This window comes from Elephas maximus, chromosome 23 (assembly GCF_024166365.1).
Source record: "Elephas maximus indicus isolate mEleMax1 chromosome 23, mEleMax1 primary haplotype, whole genome shotgun sequence".
NCBI classification, from domain to species: Eukaryota; Metazoa; Chordata; class Mammalia; order Proboscidea; family Elephantidae; genus Elephas; species Elephas maximus.
The window spans coordinates 27,527,765-27,548,855 of NC_064841.1; the positions used below are offsets into that span (position 1 = coordinate 27,527,765).

The window sequence follows — 21,091 nt, forward strand, 5'->3', positions numbered from 1 at the left end:
TTCCCAGGTGACAGCAATGCCACACCTCTTGGCAGCAAAAGTCACATCCTGGGGACACATGTATTAGCACCTTATGTCACTTATTTAATCTTTACAAAAATTATACTAGCCCACAGTTCAATTTCATCCAAGCTTGTGTGGCTTGTTTGTGTGTGCAACTTATCTGGAGGGCAAAACACTTTCTCTGTAAGATTGCAACACAGGTTATCAGTTTTCACAGTCCTTGTAGCCAGGTGATCTGTGTCCACCCTTTAGACCATTCTGGCGTCTCTGAGTGGCCACCTTTCTCATCTCTTGACCTACCACCCCTTCATGCAATGTTTAAATTTTATTTTCTCCCTCAGGCACATCTAACAGGAACGTGCTTGGTTAACATCTGAGAGGAACTAAAACACCAAAGATATTTAGACATACATTGATGTTGTTATTCTTCATTTTGCTAATATATTTGGTTCACTTTCCCTATTGACAGCTTTTTCATAGATATTATCTGCCAAGTTCTGTGCTAGGAGTTGACAATCTAGTTTAACAGATAAATTAGGCAAAAAAAAAAATTGTAATAGAATATAAATTCTACAGTGAAGATAAATAAGCAGAGTGCTGCTAGAACATATAGTAGGGAAACTAACACAGCCTGTGAAGAAAGGTAGAGTGTTAAGTAAGGTTTCCTGAAAGAGGGTATAGTCAAGCAAAAAAGTTGAGGAAGAACACTCTAGGGAGAAGATATAGCATGGTAATGACCTAAAATAAGAGCCTGGAACAAAAGCTTGTGTTCAGGGTTCTGGGGGTGGTTTACCCTGGGTAGCTGTTGTTGTTAGGTGCCGTTGAGCCAGTTCCCACTCATACCAAAAAAAAAAACCCCAAAGCTGTTGCCATGGAGTCAATTCCAACTCATACCAAACCTATAGGACAGAGTAGAACTGCCCCATAGGGTTTCCAAGAAGTGCCTGATGGATTTGAACTGTTGACCTTTTGGTTAGCAGCCATAACGCTTAACCACTACATTACCAGGGTTTATGTTCCAACTCCTAGCGATCCTATATATCCTATATACAGCAGAACAAAAAACTGCCCAGCCCTATGCCATACTCACAATCCTTGCTATGTTTGAGCCCATCATTGCAGCCACTGTGTCAATCCATCTCGTTGAGGGTCTTTCTCAATTTTTGCTGACCCCCTGGTGGTATGGCGGTTAAGAACTCGGCTGCTAACCAAAAGGTTAGCAATTCTCATTCACTTGCTGCTCCTCAGAAACCCTATAGGGCAGTTCTACTCTGCCCTATAGGGTCGCTAGAAGTCAGAATCGACTAGACAGCAACGGATTTGCTTTCGTTTGGTTTTTCTACCTTACCAAGTATGATGTCCTTATCCAGGGATTTATCCCTCCTGACAACACGTCCAAAATACATGAGAGGAAGTCCAGCCATTCTCACTTCCAAGGAGAACTCTGGCTGTCCTTTTCCCAAGACAGATTTGTTCATTCTTCTGGCACTCGATGGTATGTATGTTCAATGTTCTTCACCAACACCATAATGAAAAGGAATCAATCCTCTGATCTTCCTTATTCATTGTCCAGCTTCTACATGCATAAGAGGCAATTGAAAATACCATGGCTTCTGTCAATTTTTTGTTTTTTGTTTGTTTGTTTGTTTGTTTTCTGTCAGGCGCACCTTAGTCCTCAAGGTGACTCCTTTGTTTTTTAAACATTTTAAAGAGGTCTTTTGCAGCAGATTTGCCCAATGCAATAAGTTGTTTGATTTCTTGACTGCTGCTTCAATGGGCATTGATTGTGGATCCAAGTAAAATGAAATCCTTCACAACTTCAATATTTTCTGTTTATCATGATGTTGTTTATTGGTCTAGTTGTGAGGATTTTTGTTTTCTTTATGTTGTGGCATAATCCATACTGAAGGCTGTAGTCTTTGATCTTCATCAGTAAGTGCTTCAAATCCTCTTTACTTTCAGGAGGCAAAGTTGTGTCACCTGCTTATCACAGGTTGTTAATGAGTCTTCCACCAACCCTGATACAGCATTCTTCTTCATATAGTGCAGCTTCTCAGACTGTCTGCTCAGCATACAAATTGAATAAGTATAGTGAAAGGATACAACCTTGACGCACATATTTCCTGACTTTAAACCACACAGTATCCGCCTTGTTCAGTTCAAATGACTGCCTCTTGGTCTATGTACAGGTTAATCATGAGCACAACTAAGTGTTCTGTAATTCCCATTCTTCACAATGGTATTCATAATTTTTCATGTTCCACATAGTCAAAAGTCTTTGTGTAGTCTATAAAACACAGGTAAACATCTTTCTGTTATTCTCTGCATTCAGCCAGCATCCATTGGATGTCAGCAATGGTATCCCTCATTCCATGTCCTCTTCTGAATCCAACTTGAATTTCTGGTAGTTCCCTTTGAAGTACTGCAACAACTATTTTTGAACTATCTTCAACAAAACTTTACTTTTGTGTGATATTAATGATATTGTTCAATAATTTCCATATTCTATTGGATCACCTTTCTTTGAAATGGGCACAAACATAGATCTGTTCCAGGGGGTTGGCCAGGTACTTGTCTTCCAAATTTCTTGGCATAGATGAGTGAGAGCCTCCAGTGCTGCATCTGTTTGTAGAAACATCTCAATTGGTATTTTGTCACTTCCTGGGGCCTTGTTTTTCACCAATGCCTTCAGTGCAGGCTCGGACTTCTTCCTTCAGTACCATTAGTTCTTGATCATATGCTACCTCCTGAAATGGTTGAATGGCAAGCAATTCTTTTTGGTACAGTGACTCTGTGTATTCCTCCCATCTGCTTTTGATTCTTTCTGCACCATTCAATTTTTTGCCCATAGAATCCTTCAATATTGTAACTCGGGGCTTGAATTATTTCTTCAGTTCTTTCAGCTTGAGAAATGCTGAGCGTGTTCTTCCCTTTTGGTTTTCTAACTCCAGGTCTTCACACATTTCATTATAGTACTTTACTTTGTCTTCTCAAGCCACGCTTTGAAATCTTCTGTTCAGCTCTTTTCTTTATCATTTCTTCCATTCGCCTTAGTTGCTCTACATTCGAGAACAAGTTTCAGAGTCTCTTTTGACAACCATTTGGTCTTTCCTTTCTTTATTGTCTTTTTTAACGAACTTTTTTCTTTCTTCATGTAAGATGTCCTTGATGCCATCCCACAATTTGGTCTTCGGTCATTAGTGTTCAATGTGGCAAATCTAATCTTAAGATTGTCTCCAAATTCAGGTAGGATATACTCAAGGTCATATTTTGATTCTTGTGGACTTGTAATTTTTTTCAGCTTCAACTTGAACTTGCATATGAGCAATTGATTGTCTATTCTGCTGTCGCTCCTGGCCTTGTTCTAAATAATGATATTGAGTTTTTCCATCATCCTTTTCCACAGATGTAGTAGACCACTTGATTGTCTGATGCAAAATGGCCAATAACAGTTCATTTCACTAATGCCTAGGATATCGATCTTTGTACATTCCATTTAATTTTTGATGATTTCCAATTTTCCTAAATTCTTACCTCATATGTTCCATGTTCCAATTATTAATGGATGTTTGCAGCTGTTTCTTCTCATTTGCATCATGTCACATCCACAAATGAGAGTCCCAAAAGCTTGACTCCATCTATGCCATTAAGGTTAACTCTACTTTGACCTTAATGACAGTCATATTTTGAGTATCTTCCAAACTGAGGGGCTCATCTTCCTTCACTCTATCAGACAATGTTCCACTTCTACTCGTAAAGTTTTCACTGGCCATTTTTTTCAGAAGTAGACTGCCAGATCCTTCCTCCTACTCTGTCTTAGTCTGGAAGCTCCACTGAAACCTTTCTACCATGGGTGACCCTGCTGGTATTTGAAATATTGGTGGCATAGCTTCCTGCATCATCAAAACAAGCAAGCCACCCCAGTGCAACAAACTGACAGACAGGTAGTGGAATCTGGGGAGAAGAAGTAGAGAAACAAGGATGTAGGGAAAGTCAAAACAGAGTGCTTTCAAGTTGAAAGCAAGGACCAAGTTGACCACCATCATAGACCAGTGTTATTCAATCCTGTGTGAACTTTCCACTTGGCATGTGAAAGTGAGAAGCATTTATCTCTCAGTACCCAGTTATTCAAGAATTTTCTCATGGATGTTAAGTTCACTGCCATCAAGTCGATTTCAACTAATAGCAACTCTATAGGACAGAGTAAAATTGTCTATAGTGTTTCCAAGGCTGTAAATCTTTATGGAAGCAGACCATCACATCTTCTTCCCAAGGAGCAGCTGGTGAGTTCAAACTGCTAACATTTCAGTTATCAGCTGAAAACTTAACCACTGTGCCACTAGAGCTCCTGTTCATGGATGGTAAGTCTCCTGCAATTCCAGGTTTCTCTTCCCGGAATGCCCAGCGATTTTAGCATACAAAACCCTCAGAAACCTTTTGGGGCAGGATGTAAGAGGTAGGTGGTGCATTCTCCACCAATGGCTACAGTAAAAGATGGGGCTGAGAGGGTTTGAGATGGCTAAAATTGATTTCTACTTATTAATTTGTCTCCACAATCTTATTAAACTCTATCATTACTTCAGCTATCATATTCAATGTACGTCGTGTCTATGTGAAAGCTGGACAATGAATAAGGAAGACTTAATTAGAATTTGGAGAAGAATAGTGAATATACCATAGACTTCTCTCTTTGGAGAAGAATAGTGAATATACCATAGACTGCCAAAAGAATGAACAAATCTATCTTGGAAGAAATACATCCAGAATGCTCCTTAGAAGCAAGGATGGTGAGACTTGGCCTCACATACTTTGGACATGTTATTAGGAGGGATCAGTCCCTGGAGAAGGACATCATGCTTGATAAAGTAGAGGGTCAGTGAAAAAGGGGAAGACCCTCGATGAGATGGATTGATACAGTGGCTGCAACAATGGGCTCAAACATAACAATGATTGTGAAGATGGCACAGGACCGGGCAGTGTTTTGTTCTGTTGTATGTAGGATAGCTTAACAATAACAACAATGTATCTGTAGATTCTTTGGAAGAGGAGCAGGTCTTACAAACGGTAACTCCCATGCAAATAGTGACGGTTTTTTATAGTTCCTCTGGAATTCTTATAATTTTTTATTCTTTGCATTTTCACTTCATGGCTAGAACCTCCCATAAGTTAAATAAGATATTCTTGTATTCTGCTCCTGAATGGAATGCTTTCAAAATTTCATCAAGTTTGCTGTAATTTTTCCTTGGTGAATATCCTTTATTACATTAAGGAAGTACCTTCCTATTCCTAGATTGCTAAGAGGTTTTTCTCCCTTCTTTTTAATCATGAATTATTTTGAATTCTTTAAATCCTTTTCATGCATCTGCTGAAATAATCTTATGATTTTCCTCTTTATCTGTTAATATGGTGGATCACATTAGTTAATTTTCTATTGTTAAAACAACCTTGCATTTCAGGGATAAAACCAATTTTGTAACAACTGATTATCTTTTTTTATACCATGTTGGATTCACTTCACTGATATTTGCTTTAGAATTTTTTTCCTGACAGTCTTGAAAAAATTAAGACTTATAATTTTTCTTTCCTGTTCTGTTTTTGTCTGGTTTTGTAATCAAGGGAATGTTTAACTCACCAAAAAATGGAAAATGTTCTCTATTATCTTAAAGATTTTAAAACTGGAAGAATCTGTTTCTCAAATTTTGGTGTACTTTTTCTAAAACCATGTAGGCTGATGTTTGCTTTCTTTGTAGAGAAGAATTTTAACTTTGAATTCTGTTCTTTAATAATTACAGAATCATTCAAAATTTTTTTTCTTAGAGTCAGTTTTGTTAATTCATACTTTCTTTAAAACTTATCAATTTCAAATAAGTTTCAAGTTGATTGGCAGAAAATTGTTCATAATATCATACAACATGTGTACGGATATTTTTCTCATGCCTAAGAGTATTCATTTGGGCATTGTCTCTCATTCTCTTTCTTTCTCCCTCTTCCCCCCACCCATTCCTTCTCTCCCCCCTTCTCAAGTAACCTTTCAGATGTATGCCAATGTTATTTCAGATGTATACCAACGTTATGGTCTTCTCAAAGAACTCTTTGCTAATTACCTTTGTTTTATATTTTTGTAACTTCTGTTACTTAGAAAAAGATGTGAAACATACATGAAATAATTACTACAAAGTGAATGACTGTATAGTTACCACACAGCTTGAGAACTAGAATATACTAGTAGCACAGAAGTTCCCATGTGGCCCTTCCTCAGTCACTTTCCTCCTTGGAGGTTACAATATCTTGACTTTTATGGTAATTACTTTCTCGCTATTCTTTAAACTTTTACCAGTAGTGCTGCAACCTTAAACAATAAAGTATTATTTTACTAATTTTTAAACCTTATGTGAATGGAATCATGTAGTATTTGTTCATTCAACACTTCTAAAATTAGCCAGGTCATTGCAGGTTTATTGTACTTCATTTGATGCATAATTATAACAGTGTATATATTAATCCAATCTAATGTTCCTATAAATTTCTGATTTTCCAGTTTCAGGTTATTATGAATAATGTAGCTTCTTGTAGATGGATCCTGGTATTCATAGGAATGTTCACTGAAATAAATATCTAAATAAATATCAACGATTGAAATTGTTGGGTCTTAAGGTACACCTATCTTAAACTTTATCTGATAATGCCTAAGTGTTTTATAAATGTTTATACAATTTATACTCTTACAAGCAGTGGAAGAATTCTCATTGCTTCCCATATGTGCTAAGCCAGTATGGTGCATGTGTGATAGTATCTCGTTTGCATTTCCCTAGTTATGGATAAGGTTGAACATCTCTTCATAAGTTTATTGACTAGATTTTCTCTAAGTGCCTGTTTTTCTATAGGGTTGTCTGATTTTTCTTTTGGATTTATAGTTGTTTGTCAGTTACATGTGTTGCAAACATCTACTGTGTGACTTTCTTAATGATGTCTTTGCATCACTAGACGTTCTTATTGTTCTTCTCAGCTGTTCTTGACCCTTTTTATTTCCATATAAATTTTGAAAATAATTTATCATGTCTCTCTGTCTTACACACACAGAGAGTATTCTCATTAGCTTAGTCTGAATCTATATTTCAATTTGAGTAAGATGCTATTTTACAATAATAAGGCATTCAATCCATGGCTACAGTATAATATCTCTGTTAAGGTCTTCTTTAATGACTGTAAATGAAGTTCTATAGTTTTCGCTGTAGCAATCTTCTGCAACTTTTATTAAATTTATTCCTAAGTATGTCAATGTTTGTATGCTGCTGTAACAGAATTTTTTTTTTTTAAAGTTATTTGCTATCTGTTCATGGTTGGTATGTAGAAATAAAACTGATATTTATATTTTGATTTTGTACTGGAACCTTATTCCAACAACGGTATATCTTGTTATCTGTAGATTCTTTAGGATTTCCTATCTACAAAATCATAACCATCTGTGAATAATGGCAGTATTATTTTTTCCTTTCTAATTTTTACAGCATCTCTTTTTCTTACAGTGTTGCACTGGTTGGGACCTATAGTAAAATGCTGAATAAAGGTAGTAGAGTGGGTACTCTTTCCTCCTTCCTGATCTCAAAGATGTTTTCAGTGGTTCACCATTAAGTATTATGTTTGTTATGGTATTTTTGTAGATATCCTTTATCATATTAAGGAAGTCCTATTCTATTCCCATTTTCCAAAGTTTTAACATGATGCACATTGAACTTATCAATTTTTGTCACAATTGAGATAATATAAATTTTCTGTTAATCTATTAAAGTGCCAAAATACACTGGTGAATTTTCTAAAGTGAAACTAACCTTGCATTCCTGGAATAAACCCATCTAGGTCATTATGTTTTATGCTTTTTATGTATTACCAAATTTGGTTTGCTAATATTTTACTTTGAAATTTTGCATGTATATTCACAAATAAGATTGGCCTACTTTAGGGTGTCTAAAATTATCCAGGATTCATAAAATGAGTTAGAAAGTGTTCCCTTTCTCTATTCTCTATAAAATTTGTGGAAAATTAGTACTAATTTCTTCATTAAATTTTAGAACTCACCATTGAAGCCACCTGAGCCTGGGGATTTCTTTCTAAGAAGGATTTTAATTATGGATTCTATTTCTTTAATGTTTAGAGTAACACTTAATTTTTCTATTTTTTCCTATATAAGTATTAATACATTGTATATTAATTAGTTGTCAGTATTAATAAGTTGTTCTAGAAATACGTGCATGAGAATTGGGGTAATTTGTTGCAGTAGTGACCCAATTTGTTCACATCTCCCAGAATCCGCATCTCTGAATAGTGGGTAGTATCTTCCCACATTGACTTTAGGCTTATCTATGTGACATGTCTTGATCAATGGGACAATAGCAAAGATAACATAAGCAGAGGTTTGAAAGTTGTCTGCTGCTTTTGGAATCTTTCAACCACCACCATGTGAGCAAGCCCAGGCTAGACTACTGCATGATGAGACTTGTCCCCATCACCTCTGTCACCCCAACCAATTACCAGAAACCCTGGGGTAGGCTAAATAATTCTCCCCAAAGACATCAACATTCAAATTCCTGAAATATGTGAATATATCACCTTACATAGTAAAAGAGACTTTGCCAATGTAATTAAGTGTCTTGAGATAGGGAAATTATCCTAGATTATCCAGGTGGGGCCAATGTAATTACAAATGTTCTTATAAGAGGGAGGAAGAGAGAATTTGACTACAGAAGAGAAAGTGATGTGATGACAGACATAAAAATTGGGGTAGCATGGCCACAAGCCAACAAAGGCCAGCTTATTCTAAAGTTGGAAGAGGAAAGGAACAGATTCTTTCCTAGAGCCTCCAAAAGGAACCAGCTCAGCTGATACCATCACTTTAGTCAGTTAGACTGATTTTAGACTTCTGACCTACAGAATTGTAAAAGGATAAACTTGCTTCATTTTAAGCTACTAACCAAAAAAGCCAAACCAAACCCGCTGCCGTTGAGTCGATTCCAACTTATAGCAACCCTATAGGACAGAGTAGAACTGCCCCATAGAGTTTCCAAGGAGCGCCTGGTAGGTTGGAACTGCAGACCTTTTGGTTAGCAGCTGTAGCACTTAACCACTACACCACCAGGGTTTCCTTAAGCTACTAGTTTACAGCAATTTGTTACAGAAACAATAGAAAATGAAAACAGATTTTGGTACCTAGAGATGGGGTGCTGCTCTAATAAATACCTTAATTTGGAAATGACTTTGGAAGAGACTGAAAGAATTATGAGGAGCATGACAGAAAAACCCAGATTGCCTTGAAGATACAAGAAATATGGATGTTATCAACTCTGCTAGTGAGGACTCAGAAGGAAGTGAGGAGTATGATAGGGAGGGCCTATATTTATCTTAGAGAATTTCTAAATCAATAGACTGTTGGTAGAAATGTGAACATTAAAGGCATTGCTGGGAGGTCTCAGAAAAAAAAAAGGGAACATATTATTGGAAAGTGGAGAAAAAGGCACCCTTGTTACATAGTGGAAGAAAACTTAGTGGAACTGTGTCCTACAGTGACATGATAAAAACTTGTAAATGATGATACTCGGATGTTTAGCTTAACAGATTAACAGATTTCCAAGCAAAATGTTGAAAGTGTGATCTGGTTTCTTGTTGCAACTTACAGTAAAATATGAGAGGAAGATTGAGAGAAAAACTGTTGAGCAAAAAAGAACCAAGATTTGATTTGGAAAATTCTTTGTTTATTTAGATAGTAAAATATGCTAAAATTAGGAGATTCACTGTCAGGAAAGCATGTTCTGGAGACAAAGTAAAGGGTGTAGCTGGACAACTTTTTCCTAGTGCCTCAGTAGTCAGTCACACTAAGGGATCTTGAAGACATTAAGTGTGTGACTCATGGATTTCTGAGCCATGTTGGAAGCCACGAAAAGAGATGGAATTATCCTGGAAAGGTCTGTGGAGTCAATTGTCTAATGGAATGAATTGTGTGAGATAAATAGGAAACACACAAAGCTTTTGAGAATGTTGTATCAGCAGAAACACTATCAGCTTGGACTGAAGGGAACAAAGACAAAATGAAAGAAGGCTGTCAGACTCCCAACAGACTATCAGCTAGGAAACAGGCTGATAAAACTACTCAGCTGCAAACACATGCTATTCTTCATGAGAAAGGAGTGACTCAGAGAGTGGAGCCTTGTGTACCTCACCAAAGCTTTTATAAGGATGTTGCCTGTCTTATTAAATTATGAAATGTCACTTCGCATGGTCCATATTCTGAGGTCAACAATTATCAAGACATTGCTAATAAGATCTCTTCCTAGCTCCTCTTTGGGCAGCAATCCAAGACATTGAAAAGCACACATTTTTAACCAACTGAAATGGCCTTTTTATGCTTGTCTACATCAAAGCTGCAATCTCTTTCTGGCAGAACTCTAGCTAACTGTACGTATTTTCACTACAATCCTATAATTACTGTACTTACTTTGTTATATTACAAATTTCACCAAGGATAACTTGGAATTACAAAGTCCACAATAGGGATTTTTTTTTTATTGTACTTTAGATGAAGGTTTACAGAACAAACTAGCTTCTCATTAAACAGTACACAGATGGTTTTATGACATTAGTTAACAATCCTGTGACATGTCAACACTCTCCCTTCGTGACCTGAGGTTCCCTATTACCAGCTTTCCTGTCCTCTCCTGCCTGCTAGTCCTTGCCCCTTTGCTGGTGTTCCAGTTTAGTCTTGCTTTGTTTTACGGGCCTGTCTAATCTTTTGCTAAAGGGTGAACCTCAGGAGTGACTTCATTATTGAGCTAAAAGGGTGCCTGGGGGCCATACTCTTCGGGTTTCTCCAGTCTCTCTCAAGCCAGTAAGTCTGGTCTTTTTTGTGAGTTAGAATTTTGTTCTACATTTCTCTCCAGCTCTGTCCCAGACCCTGTACAGTGATCCCTGTCAAAGCAGTCAGTGGTGGTAGCCAGGCACCATCTATTTGTACTGGACTCAGTCTGGTGGAGGCTATGGGAGTTGTGGTCCATTAGTCCTTTGGACTAGTCTTTCCCTTGTGTCTTTAGTTTTCTTCATTCTTCCTTGCTCCCAATGCGGTGAGACCAGTGGAATATCTTAGATGGCCACTCATAGGTTTTAAGACCCATAATGGAGAACTTTTTAATGTGTCAATAATAATTCATTTAACAGGAACTCTTAAAAAAGGAAGACAAAATACCAAGCATTCAATTGTTAGCTTTCTTTATTATGTCTAGGCTTCAAAATACCAAATACAAAAATGGCTCTCTCAAAGCCAAAAAAGTCTTTTCACTCAAGTTTTCTGAGTCTTTTTACACCAGCCATTCTCTCTCCCTCCAACTCTATCTTCACCACCCACCTACACCTCTTCTGTTCCTTCCCTTGACACCTCATGGACAAGTTACATTTTCCTTAGGTTTTTTCTTAAGAAATGACCTAGTAATCAAGGTTTATTATCCTTGTCAAAGAGCAATTACTGCAGCTTTGGCTAAATAGTTGAAGTTTGTTGAGATCTAGTAGGGATTCACCTTCAAATCTGACGGTAGCATATGCAATACACCTTACCTTAAATGTTAGCATACAATAATTACTGTCCTGGGTCTTGCTTTTTTCACTTCAAAATACGTTCTGGAAATCACTCTGTATCTGTATATAAGCTTTACCTTTTTTTACACCTGCTGAGTAATCCATTGTGTGGGTGGACTATATTTTTATTTGCCCAATTCCCTATGTCAATAATAATACATTTAACATTACATTTAATGAACGTTAGTTTCCAGTTTTTGGCTACTACAAATAATGCTGCAATGAAAAGTTTTGTGCATAGAATATTTTATATTTTTGCCAATATATTTTGGAGAAAACTTCTTAAAAAAGGGATTACTAAATCATAGGATAAATGCATATATAATTTTGGTAGATGTCTTAGTCATCTAGTGCTGCTATAACAGAAATACAAGTAAATGGCTTTAACAAAGAGAAGTTTATTCTCATAGTCCAGCAGACTGGAAGTCTGAATTCAGGGTGCCAGTTCCAAGGGAAGGCTTTCTTTTTCTGTCGGCTCTAAAGGAAGGTCCTTGTGATGCATCATCAGTCTTCCCTTGGTCTGGGAGCATCTCAGCACAGAAACCTCAGGTCCAAAGGACGTGCTCTGCTCCCGGTATTGTTTTCTTGATGCTATGAGGTCCCCATGTCTCTCTGCTCACTATTCTCTTTTATATCTCAAAAGAGATTGGCTTAAGACCCTACCTAATCTTGTAGACCTCATCAATATAACTGCCGATATTCCATCTTATTACATCATAGTAATAGGATTTACAACATATAGGAAAATCACATAAAATGGTGAACGATCACAATACTGAGAATCATGGCCCAGCCAAGTTGATATTTTGGGGGGACACAATTCAGTGCATGACAGTAGATATTACTAAATTCCCTTCCACAGGGTTGTAATCATTTTATATTCACATCAGAAATGTATGGGTGCATTTCCCCTATGTCTTGCCGGCAAATACTCTGAAATACTAATAATGATGGATGAAAAATGGTTAGTGTAGTTTTAACGTAATTTCTCTCATAAGGTTGATCATCCTACACTTTTCACAGTCATTTTCACTTATTTTTTCGTGAACCATCTATATTTTTGGCAATTTTCCTATTCGGTTTATCTGTCGGAAATTAATCCTTAAAAATTTCTCATACATTCTAGATATAAATTCTTTATCTGTTACATCTTCATCCAGTCTATGGTTTGCTTTTTATAAAAAAAAAGTTTTAACTTTGTTTATATTGTTCTTTTTAACTAAATTAAAAAAAAAATCCACTTAAGCTTTTGGTTGGACTTAAATTACATTTATAAAGTTATTTTGGAGAAAATTAACATCTCTTTTGCACTGAATCTTTCTATTCACATACATGTCAGAACTCTCCATTTATTTTTCTCTTGGACTGTCACTATCATGTTCTGAGGATTTTTTATTGATCCTGTTCAGTACTTAAGGTGCATGTTCAATTGTAAATTCCATGTCTTTCTACAATTTTAGACAATTCTCAGCTGTTATCTCTCCAAATATTGCTTTCCACTCCCTCACACAATTTTTACTTCTCTTTCCAGATATCATGTCATAGGGATTCAGCATTTATATTTTTCTATCTTTACATCTCAGGTTTATTTATAGTTTCCATCTCTTTATCAGTCTGTGAAGCTTTCTGCATAATTTTCTCAAATTCTATCTTCCAGTTCTCTAGTTTTCGTCTCAGCTGTCTCCACTTTAATTCTAGACATTCAACTTTGTTCCTTTTCAAATCCAGCTATTTTTGTCATACTGTCCCATTATTCAATGAGTTTTTTCTTTTAAATATATTAAAGTGTCATTTTAACTGATACATTTTTTCCAGTCTTGGAGTACAGATTCTATTGATTACATCTGTTTACTCTCCTCATGGTTTATTTCCTCTGTTTTTAATTATCATTTCCGCCAGGCTTTTTCTATATTTTTAAAAAAGAGGGTTTCATATGCCCTAAGTGTGATTTCTAGTTGATAGGGCTGATCTTTTAAGTTTTAGGATCTATATAGGGTATTAATTCAAGATCCATAACCTTCCATGGTCCCAACGTACTATCTCCTACACCTCCATCAGGGTGAGGCAGGGCCTACTTTTCAGCATTTAGGGCCCTACATCTTGGTATTAACTCCCTACAGCTCGCCTTTCATATTGGTTTGCACGTAACCACTCTGAATTCTCTCAACTTGTCACATCAGGCAATTTCCCTAGTTTTAGCATCAACTATATATTAAAATTACTTTTTGGTTATATTTCATGAAGAAATGCTTGATGTTTGTTAGGGCACTCACCATGCATATATCAGCTTAGTCAGTCATGTTATCAAAGTCCTTGGAATTTTTATTAAGAACAGTGTCAGATTTTTATTAAATGATCTTTTGGAACCACTCAATATATCATATACTTCTTCTCCTTTAAGTTATCAATGTAAGTCATAACAATTGAGTTCCTAATGTTAAATCACTCTTGTGTTTTTGGAAGAACTCTAACTTAATGAACTATAAGTCCTAAAGCAGTTCAAAAAGATCATTAGTATTTGTATTGGAGCTATCTAGAAAATTGATCTCCACTCTGGCTCTACACACCTACTTCTCACATATACACTATCTCATTAGCCGACGTTGTGCATTTACAAGAGTTAAAAAACTAATATCTGACTGTTTTGTGCCTTAACAATTTATGTCCAGTAGTAACAAATGCTGAGGTGTGAGGCAAGAGTTTAACGCTGGCTGCGATGGTTAACATTATGAGTCAACTTGGCTGGGATGTGATTCTCAGTGGTTTGGTGGTTATGTAATGTAAGTTGGCAGTTATGTAATGATGTAGTCATCCTCCATTTTCACATAATGCTGATGTTTGTATAACAACCTGGTCTTTGGAACCTAATCATGTCAATAAGTGAGGAGTGGGTGTAATGGCACTAAGTTGAAGAATATACTTGAATCAAATTGTTTTAGTCTGTGGAGGCTGAAGCAACAGATGAGAACATGTCAGGTTTCAGTTTATTGTACTATATCCTGTAGCCATGCTTGATGTCACCTGATTCCTCCTTTAGGCAAAGAAATTATGTTCTATTTACCATGAACCTTATGTCAGTTCAGATTAAGTATAGATATTAATGAATCTAATGGTTATATACTTATTTAGGCTGTATTTTAAACTGCACTTCTAGATTTAAATTGTTAATATTATATTTGGAACGCTTGCTTCTATACCCATAGAGTCCTGGAGGCACAGTGGTTAAAAGTTTGGCTGCTAACCAAAAGACTGGCCGTTTGAATCTACCAGCTGTTTCTTGGAAACCCTATGGAGCAGTTCTACTCTGTCCTGTAGGGTTGCTGAGTTGGAAACAACTCAATTGCAATGGGTTTGGTTTTATGTATTGTATCCATAATTGAAATTATGCAGTATTTTTGTTCTTTACTTTATCCTTCAAAAATGTTAATATTAAGCTTATGTTAACTTCCTGAAATTAACTAAATATCTGCCCATGTTCTTTAAATATGTAAAGTGTGATATTACTACATACTAACTACTCTCTAAATGTTGGAACTCAGTTTTAAAACCATCTGGACCTCATGTCTTCTTCAACAATACATATTCAACTTTCTAACTTGTTCTATTTATTGGAGCATTAGAATACTCTACCACTTCTTGGGTCAACTTTGGCTATATTTTGCCTAGTTCCTCCAGATTTTCAAATCTGGAATGGAGTTGAACATTTTCTTATACGGCTCTTTCATATCTATGATTCTAGATTTTTCATGGTTCTACATTCAATACATCATGACCAAGGAGGGTGTATTGACAATTTAAAAGTGAATTAAAATTAAGAAAGTTTATTAATATAATCCAGCAGAATAAAGATCAATAAAATATAATTTTCTCAATAGAAAGGAATAAGTTGATTATATTGAATATTCATACATGATAAAGCTTAACAGATGAGGAATAGATGTACACTGTCTTCAACTGATAACAGGGATATACCAAAAACCTAGAGCAGGTATAGTTAATGAAAAAAACTAGAAGCATTTCCAAAAATTAACTATTTGTTGCTAGTGTACTTCCAATATTTTTCCAATTCTATGGCTTTTTTCATACCATTTTCTCTATCTGGAAGGCCCGTTTTTGGGGGCATCACAGTTCCAGCCTCAATAAAGTGATACAAGCTATGTATTTTCTGTCAGAAAAAAAATGCATCCATGCACATACACACAAAATTTTACCCCCGGCTCCCAAATCACAATCTCCATTCCACAAAGCAGATTTCAGATTAAGAATTCCTACTCTACAGGTAGCCCAGTGTACAAAATGCTCAAAAACATTAACAAAGGAAGGAATGAGCAAATAACAAATGAATATACAACACAGCAGAGGTTGATACAGGCATTTATACTGGCCTATTAAAGTTTGTGTGTGAAGAAATTAAAAAATGAGACACTGAATATCTTTAGGTTTTTGAGTATTTATTTACAAAGTTCTTACTAATACAACTGCTTTTAAAGTACAGCAATAAAGGACCATTTCCTATCCTCAAAAGTGGTACATACATGCATAGAAAAACTCCATATAGTCTGTTAAGCCATTAAAACAGGTAATTGAGAATTGTTAAATGGCAATAAAACTTTTGCATTATTCTTTAAACAGATAGAAAAAATGTATTCATAAGAACTTGATTATTTGTACTATTGTTTAATTAAAAAGAAAGAAAAATATTATCATGAAAGATAACTTATGGCCTTGAAAAATATTTTACCACAGGAAATAAATGTATTTCAATTTTACATTTAATTGTAATTCACAATAAAAAGCTGACCATACACGTATCTATGCATTCTACTGTAGATTGGAAAAACTGATGGCAAAGTTAGAGTTATTTCATAGAGGATATAAAGAATCTTTACCACAATTTTCCATACTTTTGTCCACCCATTAAACTAAATTAAGATTTGCTAGTGACTAAACATCACCATAAATACAGTCTTTGAAACCACTATAAGTATATGCCAATGTTGTTGTGCAAAATATACAAAAATTTTAAATCTGTCCTTACCTCAGTTTACCAAAGTATTTTGAAACAATCTCCTTTAACTGTTTTTGTTAACGAGAGCAAAGTTTTTCAAATTCATATGCTAAATCTTGAAAACATTTGAGAAGAAAATAAACTATGTAAAAGCAGCAGTTAAATAACACATGTGAAATAAGGTCCCACTATTTAATCTGGAATCTATGCAGGTTTTTATCCATTAAGTATAATAATATCACTTAATTTCTGCACAAATTGAGATACACAAATATGTATTTCCATAAATTCACTGATGGACAATATACAAGTAGATTCACAGCAGTATTTGGTACCCATCAATAAAGGTTATTGGCTGTATCAGGGGTACAAAGCTACTGATGTCATCAATAACTTAAATTACTGGTGTTCAAATGAGGGATTCGAGCAAAGAAATAAACTACATCAAAATCACTATAATTTTTTACATGAATTAACTTTGAAAATATAAGAGGTAAACATTACTTTTCAAAAAGAAAATCAAATGGCATAGTTTAGTGTTACCTATCGTCTTCCCAACTTTCACCAAGTGCTAACGACAAGTACCGTTTATGTCAGTTTCTTGTTTGAGTATGAGAGGTTTATAAGTTTCTATAATACAAAATTTTTTAAGCTTCATATCAAATGAGTTGTAGATCTACTTAGAGTATGACTTCTCCTTTCAAAGAAAGATGGAAGGCTGATAAGGGAGGGGGATGGGATACCCTGTAAAGACAAGACAAAATATTTTAAATTTTTCTTTAAAAAATTGTAACACAGTTCAGCATGTCATTCATCATTTTTACATTTTTACTAATTACCATAACAATTAAAAGACATCTGAAACTTCTAAACCCTTTAAATAAATGAATCAATTTAAAATTAGGGAAGTAGAATGGGGAGAAAAAATAATTAAAAACCTATTTTAACATTCTGAACACAAAAAACAAATAGACTAGTTAACTAGATATTAACTTAATTTTAGCTCAATAAATGTTTTTAGAAGGGATACTAGTTTACTGCTCTTAGTGGTAACTAACTTTCTTCTGTGTGATGTTAATAATTCACTATTTTAGGTTAAAAAAATACAATAATAAATTAGTAAACAAGTTTTTCAGGTAAAAAGATAAACCTCAATGGGTTCTACTTAATCAAAAAGCACAATTAAGAGGAAAGAAATCAATTCATGGGAAATTATTTTCTAAAATCAAAATTCACACACTCCCAGTTTTTCCACTATGTATATAATTTTGCTCTATATAAAAATTGAGTAAAATGGAAGTGCTTTTAATAACAGTGATTATTAAATTGTTGAGTGATCTAAACTTACTGCTTCAGAGGTCAAAGTTAATCATCTTCAGAGTTTTTAACAGCTAGGACAATGAAACATGCAAGAAGAGAATACCAAAAATCCAAGTGTGGGCGTAAACTAAAATGACTTATAAGGTTACTATTTTATTTTAATGTATATAAATGGCTAACTAACTAAACTTAGAGCCAACAAGTAGTTGGCTCTAAATTCTAATCAACAAGGTAGTAAAATCAAGTGTTTAAAGAACTGGGTTGGTAAAGAATTATCATTCAAGTGCTAACAAAGCTATGATTTAAATAGTGTAAAAGAACACATTTTCTGCAAGTGAAACCTTTATGATTTGTCATATTAAAAGCATAAATTTTATACAAATGCCATACATCTAAGACTAAGAATTGGATTTTGAAATATAAATCCACTTTTCATGACAATTATTACTGTTCTTTAAAAAGATCATTTTCCTAAGTGAGAAAATTTCTAATGCGATTGAGTATGTATGGGTTTAAGGATAAATTACCTTGCAAAAATATTTTTCCTTCATGTGTCAACTCTATTAAGCCTAAGTTGTTGTGAATTCAAAGCAGTTATAAAAGCTGTGAATTCAAAAGTCCTTGCCCACCTAGTAAGTGATTGGATGGAGAAAGAATATTTTCTATGCTTTACAAATACAAATTTCAAATAGCTAATAAGCTCACATTAAACTTCATGAGGCTTGTTTCCATTACTGCTTGGCATATCTCCTAAATCTTCACAAATGTCAAAGATGACTTGAATAGAACTTTTTTTGAAATTTGATAAATCAATATTTCCTTCTAGTATCTCTGAAAAACTAGTTCGGTAGGCAGAATGACGTATAGCTCGAAACCAGGAGTTTTGAGAGCGCCCACCAGTAGAGTTTGAGCGCTGAACACAAACATGCTTATTAATAAATCCAATTACATTGCTTGTGGAAACAGAATGGGTAATCTGTTAGAACAGAAACAAGCAATTGATAAGACATTAATGTCTTAAAGATATTTTAGGTACATCTTATTTATGTCTATATAAAAGTGACATAATCATTAATAATACAAATTTATCTCCTAAAAAATTTTCTTAAAAAGCCATTTCCCTTAATTTGAAAGGCAATGTTTATAACAGTTGCTATAGATGCAGAAAACAAACAAGGGATAGTATTTTGGCCTTCAGAAACCTTATAACCTAATTTTTACAAATGAATGCTTATCTACATTTTGTCAGGTCTAAATCATTTTTAATTAATCACACAAATTACTCAGCATATATTTAGTTACCAGCTAAGTACAACTTCTTTCCCATTAGTTAAGGTTAATATAAATATTCATATAAATATATTCATAGGTTTAGCTGTAACTTCTTGATATGTTAACTAAAGATATTAACTTGCTTTTAAGACAATTTATTGAGCATTTTAAGCCTTGCCTGTATTTTAGGCCTGTATAAATTTTTATATAATAAAAGGTAACCACTTATAAAACACTAGAGCAATTACTACATGCAGGTACTATTCTAAGAGCTTTACATATATCAACTCATTTAATTCCTACAACAACTATTTTAGACTCATTTTACAGACAGTGAAATTAAAAGAGAGAGCTTGCTTAAATTACTTGCCAAAGGTCACATAGCTAGCAAATAGCAGAAGGGTTTGAGCACTTTGGTTCCAGAATTCATGCTCGTAACCAATATCTCAGGACACAGTCATACCATACAGACCCAAACTGCTTCTTAACACACAGTCACGTCATACACACCCAAACTGCTTCTCAGCACACAGTCACATCATACATGCATACACACATTATTTCAGTTAGTCCATATAGCAACACTACGGAAAAGTACTATTAATCTCTTTTCTCTCATCTGCAAAAATGGAGCTAAGAGAGAATAAGAAAGTTGACGAAGGACACACAACTACAAAGTGACAGTCGCTGACTTTTCTTTACCTTAGTAAGATTAGAATAGTAATTTTACAAACGACAGATATATTACTCATACACTTAGTGATAATAATGAACTTCAGAAACTTCCAATAATTATGACACCATTGGGGATCTGAATTCTTGAGAAAACATTAAAAAATATACACAAAAATTCAGAACCCATATCATTCTCTGAAATTCACTGTTCTGCAGAAATCATATTCTACTCATCACAGAAATAGTAAAAAGAATAAACTTGATCTCTCCTCTATTACTGGAAATAATCTGTGTGAAAAGAATGGTCGCTATTTTCACTAGCAAAGTGGTAGGTCAGACTGAACCATATTTCTTCCTTTTTAGAGATTTACACATCTAGAATCCCAACAAAATTTGTATCTAACAAACTACACATTAAGCGCTCATTAACAGTAAGGTTTTCTCAGTTGTCTTTATCCAATAAAAAGGAGAGAAATCCACACCAACCCCATAAACGTGAACACGCCATTTAGCTCATTGAATCAAAGTCACTTACTGCTAATGACGACGTGCTGGTCAGACGACTCACTACATGCTTGTCGTTGCTGGAAGGACTTCTTCCCTCCACAGAGCTATGAGATGTCATAAGAGCCCTTCGGAGAGCTCTTTTTGGAGTTTTGGAGAAAGAGAACGCTCTTGTCACCTAGATTTAAAAAGGGCATAATTAATTAAGCCTAGACTTAGACACATCTAAAATAGCTGATAAGAACATTTACACATAATCACAGCCAAATATACACCAAAAGTTTTTCTACAAACAGTACATGGCACATAACAGTAAGAAAATGTAGTACATTATATACTAGTCCATGTTGAACTGATAGAGCACAGCAGTCTAGCTGGGAGAAAGAAAGTAGGAGGGAAAACCTGGCCTGGAAAAAAAGAAATCTGAGTTTTTGACTGATTCTGCCACACAGTCTACTTATGAGACTTTGGATAACTACAAAACCACTCTGGAAATCAATTTCTTTATTGAAAGAAAGAAGGCGTTCATTTGAGTCATCATTTAACATGTTTATCTATTTAAGCTTTACACATGTTAAGTGTTCAGGGATGTGAAGATGAATAAAGTACAAGATCTCTCCTCAAAGGGAAAGGAAACAAAAATTTATGCAACAAAAAAATGTATAAATCTAGCAGTAGACTATATGGCTGCAA

At 34.9% G+C, this 21,091-nt stretch overlaps 1 protein-coding gene across 1 annotated transcript in view; it reads right to left on the reverse strand.

The window, feature by feature from the left end:
* Positions 1-18,651: 18,651 nt before the first annotated feature.
* The window catches only part of ECT2 (epithelial cell transforming 2), a 64,149-nt gene continuing 61,709 nt past the window's right edge, over positions 18,652-21,091 (reverse strand). Inside the window, 3 exon segments of the mRNA XM_049867612.1 lie at positions 18,652-18,742; positions 18,744-18,923; positions 20,430-20,576. Coding sequence (XP_049723569.1) covers positions 18,698-18,742; positions 18,744-18,923; positions 20,430-20,576 — 372 coding nt within the window. The 3' untranslated portion in view covers positions 18,652-18,697.